The sequence below is a fragment of the Pan troglodytes genome, chromosome 18, assembly GCF_028858775.2.
Source record: "Pan troglodytes isolate AG18354 chromosome 18, NHGRI_mPanTro3-v2.0_pri, whole genome shotgun sequence".
NCBI classification, from domain to species: domain Eukaryota; kingdom Metazoa; phylum Chordata; class Mammalia; order Primates; family Hominidae; genus Pan; species Pan troglodytes.
Window position 1 is genome coordinate 86,870,134 of NC_072416.2, and position 17,573 is coordinate 86,887,706.

Sequence of the window (17,573 nt, forward strand, 5' to 3'; positions counted from 1 at the left end):
CTGCCTTCTGCTTATTCACCTGTTCCTCGCCTGGAAAGGTTTCTATTTATAGCCTCCCTTCCTTCTCCCTCTCCCTCGCAGACACAGATAACGCTTGCAGATACCTGAGCCAAGCCTCCACCCACACCGTCCCTCCCCGCCCACCTACCCGTTGTGTGGCCACCCGCCAAGCCCCAGCAAGCTTATCTCCTAATCCCAGCTAGAGCCTGGTGTTACTCAGGGCTGCTGTAGCCCTCCCGTGGAGAATGGCTGATTTCATCCTGGGAACGCCCCAGAGGGCCTGCGAGCACCTTTGGGGTGGGGTCCCAGGGCTGCCGCAACAACTTGCCCCCCAGGGACGCTCAAGTCGGCTGCAGACTCACTCTTCAGCTGTGATGCACAGGGCGGTGTCCAGGCTGGACCCAAGAAGGCCCCACAGAGGGAAACAGCAGCGTCCCCCTTCCCACAGGTGCAGCCTTGTGGGTGGAGATCGGGGGAGGGCGGCCGTCTCCATCCTTTCCGTGTCCTCCGTTCCTCATTGCCGGCAGCTTGGCTCTGGGGGTTAAACTTACGTGCCCCTGAGTGGGGAAACCCGCGGCCCACAGCCTGCTAGACCCGCCCTCCTGAACTGCAGCAGGCGACCCAGGTCCTTGCCCCCTTCCCTGGACATCTAGGACATCAGGATGATGACTTGTGCTGGGCCCGGCAGCCTGGCCTCTCCCATCTGCCTCCATCCGACACCCAAGAGCGGTTTTCCAGTGGGTAGCCCACCCCAGGAATTGCCGGTCAGGGCCAAAACGGTTACAGTTCCGTTTATGTTGACATTTTCATCCTTCCTACGCGTATGTCTTCCTGCCTTTCTGGTTTTACAGTGACTGTAACCATAGTGCCTGGAGATGTGCACACAGGTATCCAACAAGGTAGACATCTCTGTCACCACTGACTGTTGTTTGTTTTGAGATGGAGTCTCACTCCAACCTCCGCCTCCCAGGTTCCAGCAATTCTCCTGCCTCAGCCTCCCAAGTAGCTGGGATTACAGGCATGTGCCACCATGCCTGGCTAATTTTTGTATTTTTAGTAGAGACAAGATTTCACCATGTTGGCCAGGCTGGTCTCCAACTCCTGACTTCAGGTGATCCACCTGCCTTGGCCTCCCAAAGTGCTGGGATTACAGGCGTGAGCCACTGCACCTGGCCAGGAAGGGTGGTTCTTAAGCTGGGGTTCAGTGGACACATCCTGTGTGACATGGGGGTTCTGAGAGGCAGACAGGGTTGTTTTCAGAGCCCCCAGCGAAAGTGGCTTTCAGTGCCAGTGCCAGGTGGCTGGCAGCCCTGTGCTCTTGGGAGATGAAGGGGATGGACATGGTATTTGCCGTGTGCCTTTCCCGAGATGTGTCTTTTGTCTGGCAGATGGCCTAATGCCTAGTTGTCTGACCTGCAACCATGAGTCCCTCCAGGAAATTTGCTCACACTGGCAGATGCCCCATGGCTCCTGTCTGATTCACGTCCAGGTTATGCCTGCCTGACCATCGCTCTGGTGTTGGGAGCCTGCCCTGTGTCCCCCACGTCCCCGAGAAAACCCAGCCTGGGCAGCCCCTGGTTCTTCCTTGTGGAAGGTGCAAATTCAGTCCCCACCGCAGTAGGAAACATGTTCAAAGACTTACTACTCACAGGTCCTGGGCAGGGAGGGCACCAGGAGTGGGAAGGGCCATCCTCCGTCCCCAGATCCCACAGGGCAGAAGTGAAGAGTCAGGCAGAGAGAAGAGAGTGTGTGGCAACGGGCCGTACGCACAGGGAATGGGGAGTGGTCACTGCAGGTTCACAAGCAAATGCCTGAATGGTCTGATTAAAGGAAGTGCAGGGAGTGCGGAGAGCCCAGGCTCCTGGGTGGGAGATACGCCCCTAAGTGCTCATCTCTGGCCCCTGACATGGGCGGTAGAGCGTGGTGTCCTCCTGGTGCCCAGGCTGCAGGCTTGGCTGTGCTGCCCGTTAGAACAGTCCCTACCCACACCACCGGTAAGACACATGAAACTGCACAATGCCTCAGCACAGGCAAGGGAGAGTGACCGGTGCTGAGGGGAGCCCTTGGGCCTGCGGCAGATGAGGTGAGACTTGAGCCATCAAGCAGCGAGGCAGCGTGCGTGTGAGTCTGCAGGCCACAGGCGTGTTTGTGCGTGTGTCCATGGGCGTATGCGTGTGGGAAGTCGCAGTAGCTGCTCTTAGGTGACACAGAGGCTGGGCATCAGCGGGTAAGTCCCGGGCGCCAGGAGAGGGATCTGTGGGGTCCCCAGCATCGTCCTGCCGAGTCGGATACCTGAGCTCGGTTCCAGCAACACCATCCGCTCTCTGCCAGGGTCCTTTGAGATTCCCACCTGCCGTGTGAGGGAGCTGACACCTTACTCGCGGCAGGCTGTAGGGAGGCTGTGGGGCCACGCTCTGCAGCTGAGGGAAGGAGGAACTCAGGCCCGCTGAGTGTTCTTTTGTCCGGCCACAAAGGGAGCAATGCCTGCCGGACGAGGGGCTGGGGCCGCATCACGCCTGGGACCGGGATGAGCACTGTCCAGGGCTCCTGCGAACAGGGGCGGGCCTGGGACAGGGGGACCTGGGGTGGGAGACATAGGAGAGGGGACCCCTGGGGGAGAGGGACTTGGCATCCCTTCCGGATGCAGGCCAGCAGCGGGTTACACAGGCCCTTCGTGAAGGTGCTTTCTCTGTGGCCTGCGCCCTGGGTCACCCCATCAGCAGGGTCCTTGGAGCCCCAGTGCCGGCAGAAATGCCAGGGACAGCATTGACAGCGTGCTGACGGACGGCACCGTGGATTGAACTGTGTCCCCCTAAAAGATGCTGGGATTCCCCCAACCTCTGGGCATGGGGCCTTATTGAAAATCTAGTCTTCACAGGTCCCATCAAGTCAAGGTCAGGCCATTAGGTGGGCCCTAATCCAAGGACTGGTGCTCTGATAAAAAGAGGAAGCTTGGATTCAGAGCGCAGGGGGAGGGTGACGTGCAGGTGCAGAGGAGTTGTGTGTTGACCACAGGAGCCAGCCAAGAAGCACCAGGCCGCTGCGGCCGCCCCCGGCCCCCACCCCCGCCCCATGGCACAGCCCGCCCACACCTGGGTACTGGACTTCCTCCTGAGCTGGCGACACTTAGACTCCTGTTGTGTTCGGCACCCCAGGGTGTGGCCCCTTGATACAGTGGCCCAGGAGACCCAGCGTCCAGACCGGGATGAGGCCACAGGCCCTGGCTTGCCCCTGATTCGAGGGACTCGTGGAAACAGGCCACTGCTGTCCATGCAGAACACACCCCAGTCCCCACAAACCCACAGCAGGTGCCCTGAGGGTTCCGAGAAAAGCACCGCGTGGGTGCCACTCCCGTTTCCTGGGGCTGGCGCCACAGCCGCTCCTCTCCAGAGACTCTGGGAAGCTCACATGGCAGACTCTGCAGGGGTTGCACCGGCCCCGGGTTCAGCATGCCATCCACCACTGGAAGAGCCCAAACCGCGGCCAAGACCAGGACTGCACGTCAGAGGGTCCGGGTGGGCTTCCAGCCAGGCTTCTACCCGCCGAGGCCCTGGCTCTGAGTGGGTGCCATGTGGAGTCTCCCCTTGCCCTGCAAAAATGTATCTCCAGCCAGCCACAGTGGCTTACGCCTGTAATCCCAGCACTTTGGGAGGCCAAACTGGGCGGATTGCTTGAGGTCAGGAGTTCAAAACCAGCCTGGCCAACGTAGTGGAACCCTGCCCCTACTAAAGATACAAAAATTAGCCAGGTGTGATGGCGCGTGCCTGTAATCCCAGCTACTCGAGCGGCTGAGGCAGGAGAATTGCTTGAACCTGGGAGACTCCTTCCTTCTCAAAAGTATCTCTACTTGTGCCCGAGAGCCCACTGATAATTAGAGATGCATTCCTTAGGCTATTTTTGTCAAAATACCAAAGTGCCTTTGACATTGTGATGCCTTGCTGAGTGAATTTAGGCCTCTTTTTCCTAGAGTGAGTTTAGAGAGCGGAGAACCCTGGGGATGTGGTTATAGAAGGAAGAGCGGCGGAGGCAGCAACACCGGAGACGGCTTTTTCAGGCCATCCCTCGATGGGGCCGGGTCCTCCCAGGTGTTTCGGATCGGAGGAGGCTGACTGTAGCTGAGGGCACCCTCCCTTCCCACCTTCCTCCTCCCTGCATCACATCCTGGGCAGAGTTAGGGGTCCCCCATGGAGGCCTCTGGGGTTTTCCAGATGGGCTGCCAAGTAGGTGCCCCGGCTGGACCACAGGGTGGAATGTCAGCCGGGTTTGCCTCTTGTTAGCAGGAGATTTGGGGCAGGTTTTCTGAATATCTCTTTTCATCTATGAAACAGGAAAAGTGGCTTCTGCTTCCTTCCCTAGGGCCTCAGGAGCCTAAACCCAGGTGGCCCCAAATTAGAGGAATCCTCAGGCACCACCCAGATGCACCCAGAGGATCCTGGGAGGGTCAGGCTGCTGCGGCAGGTGTGCTGGGCCCTGGGGTAGAGGAGTTGCAGCTGGGAGGCCCCTTATTGGAGGCAGCCCCCACCCCCGGCCACCGCGCACACCTGCAGTTCTGGAAAGGCCTGGGCTGAGTCTTGCGAACCACACCCTGCTGCCGCCGCCTTGGAGTACCCAAAGTGCTGGTCGTGGCTCCTGAGATCCAGGTATAAGAATTATCAGCAGTTTCTTGGGGGCCCAGCCTGGGGCCAGGGGCTCTCCATTCCCACCTGACCCCTTTCTAATGGAGAAGTTCCCTGGTCCCTGAGACCTGGACGTGCTTTCTGGGGAGCAGGGTTCATGCTTCCCATGCAGTTGCATAACGTGAAAACAAGGGCATGCTGCCGCAAGTCTGCGACGGGCCTGGACTCCGCAGGGCAGGAGCCCCAGCTCCTCCAGGGCAAGCCACATCTGGCTTTGTGCCTCGCTGTCAGGCCCTGGTGTACTCCAGGGTGGGAGGGAGACCCAGGCTTCCAGGACTCTGCCTGAGCGCGGTGGGTCCACATCCGAGACGCCGCGGCCCCGGTGGTCAGAGCGGGCGGCCCTCTGGCTCCGGCGCTGTGCACGCCCCCACACCCCGACGTGAGGGGCTTCGGCCCACTTCCCTCGTGTGGCCGTAGGAGGGGTCCCGGCCTCCCCACTGTCACTGGGACAGCCCCCACGGGTATCGGGGGTGCAGACATTTGGCTCTACCTAGGGCTTTGTTAACAAGAAAAATGGAGCAGGGGTCTTGCTCCATGCCTGAGGTCTCGTCCCACCATGGCAGGATCTGCTGAGCTCTGACGGACCCGAGTTCCCCACTTTGCTGGGGTTTGTTCTGGAGTCCTCCCCTGGGCAGACTCTCCCAGACACCAGGTCACCCGAGAGGCGGCCGGGCCCGTGAGGAAAGCTGAGGCCGCACCTTCACCCAGACGCTGGCCTGTGGCTCTCAGCTCTCCTGTGGCCTCCATGAGGGGACCTGGTGGGAACAGACCTGCTCCCTCCAGAATTGTGTGCAGGGACACAGAGAGTCCTGAGGAGGGGGTCCTGGGCTTCCTCTGACAGCCCTCCTGGGCGCGGCAGCAGCGGGAGGCCTGGGTTCAACCAGGAGGGGACAGGGTTTTGCTTCCTCCGCATTCGCAGGTGGCGCGGGGCTTGGGAGCAGGTGCTCGGCATTAGGAGGTGGCGCGGGGCTTGGGAGCGGGTCCTTGGCAGGGCTGAGAGTTCGGAGGTGGCCCAGGGTTTGGGAGCGGGGCAGGCCAAATGTGATGGGGACAGCTCCTTGTCCGGGCTCTGCTCTCTGTCCCCTCAGTCTGGGCACTGCTGGCTTGTAGGAGGCTTGTGGCTGAGGTTCAGTCAGGGAGGGAGGGCAGTCGCGTCGCCTGAGGCCAGCGGGACAAGCACACAGGGACAGGCTTCTGCCCCTTTCAGAGGCCGCAGTATGTTAAAACCGTTCCTATCCGTAGCATGAGCGTTGGCGGGCCCCCGGGGAGTCTTTCCCCTTCCCGCCCCAGGCCCAGTGCCTGCCCTGGTCTTGCCGAGTCCCCAGCGCAGTGGTCACAGTGCGGTGCCAAGAGGGGGCCTCAGAGCTGAGGGTGACACAGAGCAGGGGGCCTCGGACCAGCCTAAGTCGGGATTCGTCCCCTGAGGCACCTGCCACGGAACTGGGGGCCTGGGGCAGAGCAGAGCAAGGGGAGGCAGTTCCCAGCCCCAGCCAGTCCATGCCTCCCAAAACATGCCGCCTCCTCTCCCTTCCCCGGGGCAGTGAGGCGCCGCTCAGTCACTGGAAGGTGCTTTGCCCTCCCCAGGTGAGGCGTAGAGACTTAGGCGTCACCTCCCTGAGGGCTGCTGTTGAGGCCACGGCCTGCCCAGACAGGGCCCGGAGCTGTCTTCAGCCTTCCTGGGCACCCAGGGTCGTGCCCTTGTGACGGCTCCATGTCACCCTCAGGTCAGATGTGGAGGCGGCTTGGACGTGGAGAGCTGCCCCCGTCGCTGCTCCTGCTGGGAGGTGGGTGGCGGGTAGGCTGCCCAAGGGGTGAGACAGGCTTGGCCAGTGGCCAGGTGGCGCACACACGGCCGGGACTGTCGGCCTCACTGGGCACCAGTCAGAGGCCCACATGGCTCCAGGGGACACTGTGTCTTGAGCCTCCTTCTGGAAGGCCACAGGGAAGGGCAGGCTGGCAGGTGTCTCTGATGTTCCCTGGAGTTTGGTGCTGCCTGGTGAGGGCCTCCCAGACACAGGACCATGTCATCAGGGGTCAAAGAGTAGTGGGAAGGGGAGGTGGGGACTCCAGTGGCCCTTAGCGAGGGCAACTGGAAATCAGCCCTGCTCCCTTGGGAGTGTCTCCCTTCAAGTGACAACTGGCGGAGGCTCCTGTGTGTCCGGCCCAAGCTGTGGCCTTCAGGGTCAGGACAGCCACCTCCCCTGCAAGTAAGGAATGCAGAACAGAGGCTGGAAACACTCCTTAACTGAGTGCGGGAGGGAGGAGGCAGGAGGCAGTGACTGAGCTATAATGACCAGCTGCCCTGGGGTTGGCTGGCGAGCAGGTGATTCTTGTTGGCCTGAGGCCCTTGGACACTGGAGAACAGGACATCCCATGGCCCTGGTGGTGGCCCCTCAGAGAGCTACAGGCAGTTGGTGTAACACTCAGTATGCTCAGAAACCAATCCAGGAGGTGCTGAGGTGGCGCACACCTGTAGTCCCAGTGACACGGGAGGTCAAGGCGAGTGGACCACTTGAGCCCAGGAGATCGAGGCTGTGGTGAGCTGATTGCACCACTGCACTCCAGCCTGGGCAGCAGAGTGAGACCCCACCTCTAAGAAAAAGCAAGCAGCCTAGGAGTCCGAACCCCAGCAGCCCTGTGGGTGTGGGAACAGGGTGCTCCTCTCAGAGGCAGGAGGGCCCAGTGCCAATGTGTAGGTGGCTCTGTGGGACCCTCCATGGCTGAGTGAGGCTCAGGCCCAGGCTGTACCCCCAGCGTGAGCTGCCTGGGGAGGACACAGCCGACCTCCAACACAGACAGCAGCTGGCGACTCCACACCGTGGAGCACAAAAGCCAGTCGAGGCTGCTAGAGATGCTCTGAGACATTTTATTTAAACTTTTTTTTAAAAAAAAAAGACAGCAATAATTAATGCCAAGAACAGAAAAGATGTTGACGTGTTGCCCGGCCCGCCAAGCGGGCCCCTGCCCAGGCCCCCAAGCTCTGCCACCACTGGGGTGCCGTCCCCTCCCGCAGCGGGGCACAGTCAGCTTTGAAGGTGACAGCGGGCCAAGGCCAGGACTCTGGGTGGAGGAGGCCCCTTCCGCCTCTGCTGGGAGCAGCCACAGCCTGTGGCTGGGGTGCTGGGATTTCTTCCTGGTCATCAAAGAGAAACGTACAAACCTCAAGGACCCAGACACACAGTGGGTGGCCCAGGGCAGACCCCACAGCAGACCCCACGGCTCGCCTGAGCTCTGGCAGCTGCCCCACTGCTCCTTCCCTCCTTGCCCCAATCCCCCAATGCTTGTTTTGATTGTTTTCTTAAAAAATATAATTTTGTAAATGTTCCATAAAAATACTATTATTCCTAGTCAAACACAGATATTGCAATATGAAGAGTAACTGCTCTGTCTTTGCTCTATAAAACGTGAAAAGATTATCACACTGGATAATATAGAAAAGATGCCAGGGTTCCTAAGTATCACAAAAGCCAGTACCAAATGCGCAAGGTGGAAGCGGGGCCGGGGCAGGGTCGGGCTGGGCAGGGCGGCAGCCTGGGTTCCTCCCAGCTCGACTGCGGAGCGCGACCCGCGCGTCGGTCCCTTCTTCCCACGAGGGGGTATCATGGCTTTGAAGAGACGGCGGCGGCTCCAGGTCCCAGCGTCCAGCCCTGCCCAAGTAGGCCGCCTGCTCGGCCAGAAGCACCGAAGAACCCAGCGACGCCGGTGGGACCAGGCGGCCCTGCTCTGGCGGCCTCGGCGGCTGGCCCGTATTCAGGCCCGGAGGCTCGGCCCCGGCTCCCCTCCTGTGCGGGTGCAGGCTCCTCCTGGTCCGGTGAGGTGCGCTCCCGAGCAGGTGCCAGGTGCGACACAGGAGCGGGGACATCCCTGACCCAGACGCAGGCGGGTGGCTGCGCTTCCCTTCAGTTCTCAGAGAGAGACAGGGCCAGAGCAGCCTGGAAGGCGGCCTCCTCGTCAATACTGTAGTCCTGGAGACAGGAAGGAGAGAGGCACCGGGCTCGAGGGAGACAGGAAGGAGAGGTCCCCTCTGCCCATCACCCACACAGGCGTGTCCACCCTTCCTGCCTCCCTCCAGCAGGACACAGGAAGGACCCAGCTCCACTGTCCCCACAGGCTCGGGGCCTGCACGGTCCTCTGGGGGGTGAGAAGGTGAAGGTGCGTCCGTCACCCGCTGGGTACGGGGGCACTCGGAATGGATGGCTGCTGGTTCAGCTCGGACTCTAAGCCCGGGGTTTCCGAGGTGAGCAGGCCGGCCAGGGCTCCCTGACCTCTAACAATTTCCATCCTGAGGCAGGCGGAGCATGGGTCCCGGACGACTGGCAGAGGGAGTGACAGCCATCGCCAGGACTGTTAGCCAGGGCCAGGAATGAACAGGGCGGCGCAGGGAGGGGCCGCACCAGGAGTGAGGAGTTTGTGCGAGGGTCTGCAGGCCTGGGGGCCAGGTGTGTGCCTGACCCGCGGCGGGTGGGAAAAGGAGACGGGGCTGGAGTGTTCGATGTTGATGAAAGTCCTTCCCGCGCTCTCCAGAAAGCTTCCAGAAGGAAGCCTGGCTCACCCTCGAGGGGTTCTGTGGGGTGGGCAGGCAGGGACCTGCCCTGTGTGGTCCATGTCCCCGAGAGGCCTGGGCACCCTCTAGTGGCCACTCAAACTCAGCTGCCATCACTCCCCACCTGCAGGCAGCCCCCACAGAACCTGGGGGAATGTGGCCACCTGAAACGAGGCTTCTGTTTCTGGCTTCCTCTGAACCCTGCGAACCCTGAGGCTGGCGAGGGGCCCGAGCAGGAGGAGGGTGGATGAGGAGGGCGTGGGGGAGGATGGTGCTGGCAGGATGCCTACCACAAAGGTGTCGTAGGAGAACTTGTGTCGGTGAAGCAGGTGCTGCAGGAAGTTGGCGCTCTTGTAGCTGGGGTCCCCCCAGGGCATTGCCGAGCAGATGGGGCACACCTGGAACAGGCACTGGGGTCAAGCCGAGCTGGACCGCGGAGAGGCGGGGTAGCCGCAGTAGGACTGGGGGCCCTCCACTGAGCCCCATCAGTGCTGCCTCAGCCTGGGAAGGCACCCCAGACCTGCAGGCGCGTGCCCCGGTGACAAGCGAGTTATTCAGTGCGCGTCACCCTGAAGGACTCATGGACACTCCCCGGTTTCCGCCAGGTGCTGCTCGGGCAGCCAAGTTCCCACCCTGGGTCCCAGGAGGCCTTTGTGGCCTGGGCACCCCCGGACTCGCCGGGAGCAGGCTCCTGGGCCTTGTACTGTCCCCCACAGGCCTCCCCTGGCACAGGCGTCGCTTGGGGCAGGCACTGCTCACCACGCGGTTGGGGTCGCTGCGGTGGCTTTCCACACAGTGCTTCACCAGCTCCTGCTGGTCCAGGTTGCGGGCACCACAGTACGGGCAGGCGAAGGTGGACCTGTTGGGGATGTTGCTGGCGGGGCGGGGGTAGAGTGAGTGGCACGGCTAGGTGTCTAGGGGCTCTGCCTCCCCGCTTCTCTCAAGCACAGGTGTGGCCCCAGGCCTGCCCTCTGTAGGCTGCAAGAGTGTGGCAGTGGCTGGGTGCCCCCTGTGCCTCTGCACGCCATGGCCTCCTGAGGACACACCCAGGACCCTCGTCCACCCCACACAACTAGGCCAGCCAAACGGCAGAGACTCTGCTGGCGCTGCCCTGGCAGGAGCCGTCTCTCGGCCCATCCACCTGCTGGGAGGCGATGTGTGGGCCCGGCCTGCGCCCTCCTCCTGCTCCCCACACCTGAGCTGTCCCTACCCCAGGGGGCCTGGTGGGTATGCCAGGGAGGGCAGCACAGGAGCCTTCCTGCAGGGTGGCAAGGAAGGTCCACTTCCCCAGAGTGGACCCGGCCCCGGGTGACTCCCCCAGCCTCTCTGGGATGGGGCACTGCGCTTGCTCCCAGAACGAGGAAACCGCGGAGGACGGTTCCTCTCCCTTGCCCGGCAGGGTGCCTACCTGGGGATAGGCTGTGATGTGGGCACCACGGGGACGAACTTGGGGCAGTTGGCCATCTGCTCCTGGACCTTCAGGCAGGACGAAATGTGCACTCTCATCTTTGCCAGGGTCACCTAGGAGACAGGGCAGGGAGGGCAGGGGTCACCTCGGAGACAGGGCAGGGAGGGCAAGGCGGTCGGGTCACCTAGGAGACAGGGCAGGGAAGGCAAGGCGGTCCTGAGAATCTGGAAGGGCCGTCCTGGGGAGGCCGAGACCTCAGGTGTCCAGGACCAGAGAACTGTAAGCAAGCATCTGTGTTGCCAGCAGCAGGGGGACCCGGTCCCTTCTGCTGCTAAAACAATCTCAGGCACCGAGCAGCCACTACTCCATGGCCAAAAGCAAGTCACTGCAGGACAATCTGGCCGAGGGCAGAAACCTGGCTGGAGAAGGGTAGCGGGAAACAGGTAAGGAGATCTCTGGCGCCTGCAGGAGTTCAAATACTTGCTCCAGAAAAAGGAAGAGGCCAAGTGGAGGCCACTCAGAAATGCCCCAGGCTGGGGACAGACGCTCCGTGTGACTGAGGGGCAAGCTGGGGATGCTTCCGTGGAGGCAGGGCGCCATCCTCCACCCACAGCACACCCACTGTCCAGGGCAACAGGCTGCAAGACCGCAGGTGTCTGAGGCCCCCCTGGACTCAAGCTTGGCAGCCAGCTCTGCCTAAGGGCTGCTGGACTCCGAGGGATGCACCACATTCCAGCTCTGCCTAAGGGCTGCTGGACTCCGAGGGATGCACCACATTCCAGCAAGGTGCCGGGAGACACAGCCGCATCTGAAGACCCAGATGAGAGAACTGAGCTGCTGTGGGATAGGGGAGGCCGCTCTGCATGTGACCCATTCTGATCCTTTCTGGCTGCCCAGGAGAGAAGAACTCTGAGCAGGGGAGAGACGGGAGGTGCCCAAGCACCCAAGGCCACAGCCTGCTCAGCCGCACCACTCTGGAGTCCAGGGCAGCCCCTGGACATCTGGACCTTCGACCTCGAGGACACACCACCGAGGGGCCACGTACTAGTGTGAGCGCTTCACAGAACTTATTAACCTGAGATGTGGCAACGTCGGGAAATGCAAATGCAAAATCAACTCTAGCTGCTCAGTCCTCCGGAAGCCACTGAAAGAACGGGGCGCTGGCTGGGGCCTCTCCACCCTGAGGCGGATGTGCCAGGGAGGGCCGTGGGGCACGTGCCAGGCACCAGGACAGGATGGACATGGGGGCCAGTGAGGCCCATGACAAGCTGCAGGCCCTTAGGCTGCTCTGATGTGGGTGTGGCAGTGCCCATCAGCCCGGCTCTGGCCCTCCTGGCAGCTGGAGGGTGCTCGGCCCTGAGATGTCCTTGACTGTGCCCGTGGCCCTTGTGACCTTGGAGCCCCCAGCGCCGTCCCCGGTATCGGCTGGCAGGGGAAGGCTGCATTGGGAAGGTTTCAGCTCAGCCCCCTGGTCCCTACACTGGCCACAACCCACGTGGTTTCCCCTGGCCCGGGCTAGGCGGCTCTGACAGTGCTACCCCCACCGGGCTGGCCCCCCCGTCAGTCGTCACCACAGGAAGTGAGAGATGAAGACGGGAGGGGAGGGAGGCGCCGGGGCTGGCTTCCTGGTGCAGGAGCAGAGACCGTGATTACTCAACAGGAAAGAGAGACGGCCCCGGCCCCAGCCCCCGCCCTCTGCAGAACCCGTGGGCTGAGGCTGCCCATCAAGTGACCCCGGCTCCAGGGCGGCCCAAGCAGGCGGGTACCTTTTTGTTGCAGCCTCGACAGGGCGCTTTGTAGGACGAGAGCTGCTTCTCCACGTGGGTGGCCTTGTCCACCTTCTTGGGGTCGAAGGGCAGGCGGCAGAGTGGGCACAGCGGGGATGGCACCTGCAGGCAGGGCTGGAGGCACTCCCCGCAGAACCTGCAGGGCACAGGGGCCTGAGTGCCAGCCCGCCGCTCGGGTCTCCCGAACCGCAGGCCTTGCTCGGGGCCCTTCTTAGGACCCAGCATTTGTGGGGTCCACAGGGGCAGCTCCCCCTACCGCTGTCACCGTCTCTGGAGATGGTCACTCCTATGTCCGGGGCCCACCAGCTGGATGGGCCCCATCTGGCTAAAGGTCCCTCCTGACAGGAGGCCCCTGTGGTTTCTGGCTAGCGGCAGAGCCGTCGCTATGGCTGTCCCCACGAGTGGGCCAGAGGAGCTCCCATAGGCAGGAGGCCCCAGCTCGGCCTACCAGGTTCACGTTCACGTGGCGACAACACCTGGGTGGGCTGTGGGGCGCAGGGACAGCCCGGGCACTCTGGAAACTCTCCCGGCTCCACACTCTGGGGGATAAAACCTCAAACAATCGCGGGAAAGGAAACGGCCAGGCCCCAGGGGCTCCAGACGCACTGGACAGGGAAGGGCCAAAGCCAGCCAAGTGGCAGCACATCCTGAGGCTGGGTGGCAGTCACCAGGCTTGGGACAGCTTCGCAGGCAGGAGGGGGTCCTGCTCCATCTGGGCGGAGGCTCGGGTCCTGGGCACCCATGGGCCCTGGCTCTTGGCACTGCCCCTGGGGACACCACATCGTGAGGACAGACTGAGCGTCCCACAGCCCCGTGCGTACTCCGGGCTCCAGCAGCAGGGGCTTCCTTGGGCTCGCACACCCTCCTGCTGCTATCTACAACCGCCTCCCGCTCTGCAGACGCACACACCCCTTGGAGGGGTGCACCACCAGCCAGTGGGAGCACCAGGCGCGAGAGCCCCCAGTGCAAACACAGAGAAGGAGCTTAATACTGGGGCAGCCACATCTGGCCTTGTGAGGAGCACTGTGGGGACAGCTGAGCTGTGGCGAGGAGCTGGAACGGAGGCAGAGCCCCCCAGTCCCAGGAAGGCTACAGCACCCGGGGGTGTAGCTTCCCTTCTCCCTGGCAGGGCCACAGGGCTGGTACAGGAGCCCCACTGGACAGAGGGGCTGTGGGCAGGCCCCGGGTTCACAAACGACTCAGCTGAATTCAGGGCCAGAGTCCTCTTTGCTGTCAAGAGATTTCCACATCCCTCAAGAAGAGGCCCTTTCTGCAAGGAGGAAGGCTGAGGGCCTCAGGCAAAGGTGGCCAAGCAGGCATCTTAAGTCCCTCCTGCTGTCCCCCAGGCCCTCTTTGCCACCACTGGATTCCCACAGAGCCACCACCTGGCTGGTGGCTCCCACATGAAACTTCGTGTGAGAGAAAGTGGGACTCAGCTTGAGACCCGTCAGAAAGTGAACAAGCCTTTTCCTGCAGAGTAAAGAGGTCGCTCACTTTACCCACCTCACCCGAGTTCTCACCAGGCGCCCCAGCAGATATTTCCAGGGTCATCCCTGGCACTGACCCCTGGATTTGAGCCGGGGGGGCCGCCTACTTCACCCGTTCACGGGAGGAAGGTGCTGGCAAGATGGTCCACCTGGGGAGGCCTCAGGGGACCCCCATACTCAGGCACTCATGGCAGGAGAAGCGGAAGCAGCTCAGGTGCCCGTCGGTAAACGGATGAAGAGACAGTGTGGCGTGCACACCCATGGAAAGGGCGTTCGGCCGGGAAGAGGCGTGCAGCCCCACCACGCACCGGAAGGCCTGGAAAACAGTGCAGGGTAGACAGCAAGCACGGCCCACCCGTGTCGTGGGGGTCCACTCACACTCAACGTCCAGCAGAGAGAAACCCAGTGACCGGAAAGCAGACGAGTGGGTGCCAGGCGAGGGGGAGAGTCCTGGGTTTCTTTCTGGAGTGGGAAGAATCTTCTAGAATTGCATCGATTGTTGCATAATTGCAAACACACTGGAAACGACTGGATGGTGCACCTCCTGAGTGAACCCTGAGCTGCCAGAGACCAGGCCGGGGCTCGGCTGCACAGCACGACCACGGGCTGAGGGGAAGGAAAAGGGTCCCAGGCAGAGCTTGGGAAGAGAGGAAAGGTGCCCAGAAGGTTGGCTGGGAGGAAGACAGCCTCGTCCTCCCCGGAAGGACTCAGGAAAGACACAAGAGGGAACCCAGCCCAACCGGCAGGGCAGCTGGGCCCGAGGAGCAGGAGGCAGAACGAGGCACCCACAGGGTGGGTGCTCTATCGGCCTAGTTTCCAGTGACTGCCAGCCTGGTGTTCAGAGAGCCAGCAGCCGGGAGTAGTGCCCGCTTCCCCCACAGGAAGTTCCTGTCTGCGCCCACCCAGGGGCTGGTGCTGAGCAGCTTCTCAGCTGAAGGAAGTGGCTGAGGGCTATGGGTGTGGGGGCGTCGACAGCCTTACAAAGGGAGGGGCGATCGCGCACTGGCCCTCCCAGCAGGCACCCGGGACTGCCAATGTGTCTCCCACACTGGCCGCTGCACAAGCTGAGAAGCTGGGACGGCCCGTGCTTCAGGGATCTGCCTGGCTGGCAGGCCAGCACCCTCAGCAAGCCCCACAGCTGTCCTGCACGAGTGGAGGCTGCTCACACAGCCCTTCCAGGCAGGTTCGTGATCACGCGTGTCCTGGCCCACAGGCTTCTGGTTACAGAGGTGGCTCACTGCTCGGACTGTCCCCTGGCTGAGAACAGCTCCTGCTGGGCCCCCAGGGGGCCTCCTGCGCGAGGGCTAGAGCAGGGTGCATGCCCCCACACTGGGATACTCTTGCCATGAGAGATCTACCCTGGAGGAGGAAGCTGCTCTGGTTGGGGAGCTTGCGGAGGGGACAGAACCAGACCAGCAACAAACTTCCGAAGGGAACCTGAAGAGCCTTTAAACTTTCTGTGGTCATTTGCATGCATGCCTTAGCAACACCAACAAGAAACAAAGTTAGAAGCAGAGAGAGAACAGCCAGAAAACAAAAGCCAGCAGGAAAAGTCGGGGAGAAAAATCTTTGAAAGGCAAAGGCTGTGTGAAAAGCTCTTGCAGCACCCGCAGTGAGACTAGGATGGTCGTCATTCTACCAAGAAAAGCATGGCGGAGGGGAGTTTCTAGGAAAGATGCTCCACAGTTCCATGTAGTTCTGCATTCTGTGTTGTGGAAACTACATTTTAGGAAAAGACATATTTAAAAAGAAGGGCAAAGACCAATTTGTGCAGGTTAGGAAAGTGGAGATGCTGTGGCCGACCGCGCGGTGAAGGTGTTGGCACCCAAAGCCTACGGGAGGCTTTTCTAAAACAAGGCCTAAATCAAGCCTCACAGTGCTCAGTAACAGATGAGAAGGTGCGGAACACACCTTCAAACACCCGCTACCTGCTCACAAGAAGGAAGTCCTGCCAGGCGCAGTGGCTCACGCCTGTCATCCCATCCCTTTGGGAGGCTGAGACGGGCAGGTCACCGGAGGTCAGGAGTTCGAGACCAGCCTGGCCAACATGGTGAAACCCCTTGTCTACTAAAAATACAGCAATTAGCTGGGTGTGGTGGCGGGTGCCTGTAATCCCAGCTACTCCGGAGGCTGAGGCAGGAGGATCACTTGAACCCAGGAGATGGAGGTTGCGGTGAGCCGAGATGGTGCCACTGCACTCCAGGCTGGGTGACAAGAGCAAGACTCTGTCTCAAAAAATTCCCGTTCAGAGGCTGCCCCCCCAAAATGTCACGGCTAAGTGAGATGGAGGAGCAGGGGCAGAGCCTGTAGCAGCCTCACAAGAGAAGTAGGTAGAGCTGTCCCAGCGTGGGCAGGCGCCTGTGCTGCCTGACACAGGTAATGAAGGCAGCTCTGCATCCTGACACTGGCCCTGCCACCTCCGTGGGTGACCAGCACACATCCACCTAGCAGTCCCAGCTCCCTCTGTACCAGGAGCCCCTGAAGTCAGCTGACTTTGCTTGCAAAATGTTCTAGAGCCTCCTACTAGTCTGGGTGCACCCCCCTCCACTCCACCACCTCAGCAGCTTGGATGTCTGCGGGGAAGCCCTCCTGCTCTCTCTCTCCCCCCTGCCACTGCTGATTTTGCTCAAGAGCTGTATTATTCAGCACTTAGGAGAGAGCAGACACTGATCTCGGCTTCCTCCCAACGGGGCTGGCAGCTCCAGAATACTTGAGCACAGCTCCCCGCCAGGAGAGCCACGTCCTCGAGTTTCTGTTCCTGAAACACCCTAGAGGAGCCGGCTGTGAGCCCTGGTGCAGCTGGAAACCCCAGCAAGGTGGTCAGTGTCTGCTCCTCTGTGGACCAGCCTGCCTGGCTACTCAGTGATCGGTGTCATCCAAGTTCTCCTTCAAACAAAACATAAGAACATCAGACTCCAAACAAGCCCCTCTAAACTTTAGGGAACTCCTTTCCTCTGTAGTCAAAACAGGCAGACAGCGGGTCCGAACAAGAGTTGATAGCAAAAACTACAAGTTATTTATTTACAACTGCCCATTCCAGCCGCACAAGCCCAAATCCACCACTACTGGCGGAGCGGTGGCACCTGCTGCCCTCTGAGTACCCGAGCGCCCGCCGCAGCCGCCGGGGACCCCGAGCTTGGGCAGGGCCGCAGGTCGCCCCGTGAACCGAAGCAGCAGTCGGACCGGGCGCCTGCGGCTGGCGCGAAGGAGGCTGGGCGGAGGATGAACGCGCCCAGAGGGCAGAGGCGGCGCGGCACAGGGAAACCCGGACCCCACGCGCCCCGAGGCCCCGGCGCCCCGAGTCCCCGCGCGCCCAGTCCGGGGCTGCACCGGGGCGGCCGCCGGCCTCGCGACCCCTCCCGCGGCGGGGCACGGCCCCCTCCCCGCGGCCCCTGGGCGGGCGCGCTCACGTGTGGCCGCAGCTGCCGATGGCCACGGGCCGGTGATAGACCTCCAGGCAGATGGGGCAGGTGTACTGCGCCTCCAGGCCGCTGTCGCCGCCCGCCGGCCCGGCCGGCGGCTGCCGCTGCTGAGCCGAGGCCACCAGGCTGCGGAACATAGCCATCCCGGGGCCAGGCCCGCGCCGCCCGCCGCCCGCTGTCCTGGCCCGGCCCGGCCCGCTAGTCACAGCCGCTACTGCGCCGCGCTGACGTCATCGTAGGGCGCCGCCCC

General features: G+C 62.0%; 1 protein-coding gene across 2 annotated transcripts; it reads right to left on the reverse strand.

Annotated features, from left to right (window-relative positions):
* Positions 1–7,526: 7,526 nt before the first annotated feature.
* On the reverse strand, positions 7,527–17,565 carry RNF166 (ring finger protein 166). 2 transcript variants are annotated; one of them, XM_523462.6, is made up of 6 exons: positions 17,312–17,565; positions 12,394–12,550; positions 10,628–10,740; positions 9,979–10,093; positions 9,510–9,617; positions 7,527–8,641 (listed from the first exon to the last, which is right to left on the reverse strand). In XM_523462.6, exons 1-6 carry the CDS (start codon positions 17,464–17,466, stop codon positions 8,576–8,578), a joined length of 714 nt encoding a protein of 237 aa, XP_523462.2. In that variant the 5' UTR covers positions 17,467–17,565; the 3' UTR covers positions 7,527–8,575. The 2 variants fall into 2 exon arrangements, with proteins under 2 accessions (XP_523462.2, XP_063653555.1); XM_063797485.1 differs by lacking the exon at positions 12,394–12,550 and having other exon boundaries at positions 17,312–17,435.
* Positions 17,566–17,573: the final 8 nt, after the last annotated feature.

Excerpts from the sequence above, each read along its gene's own strand:
- RNF166 (XM_523462.6), bottom strand. The coding sequence starts at position 17,466 with ATGGCTATGTTCCGCAGCCTGGTGGCCTCGGCTCAGCAGCGGCAGCCG. Across the intron at positions 12,551-17,311 it reads ATCGGCAGCTGCGGCCACAC|GTTCTGCGGGGAGTGCCTCC; the intron begins GTGAGCGCGCCC and ends TGTGCCCTGCAG. Across the intron at positions 10,094-10,627 it reads ACATCACAGCCTATCCCCAG|CAACATCCCCAACAGGTCCA; the intron begins GTAGGCACCCTG and ends CCGCCCCGCCAG.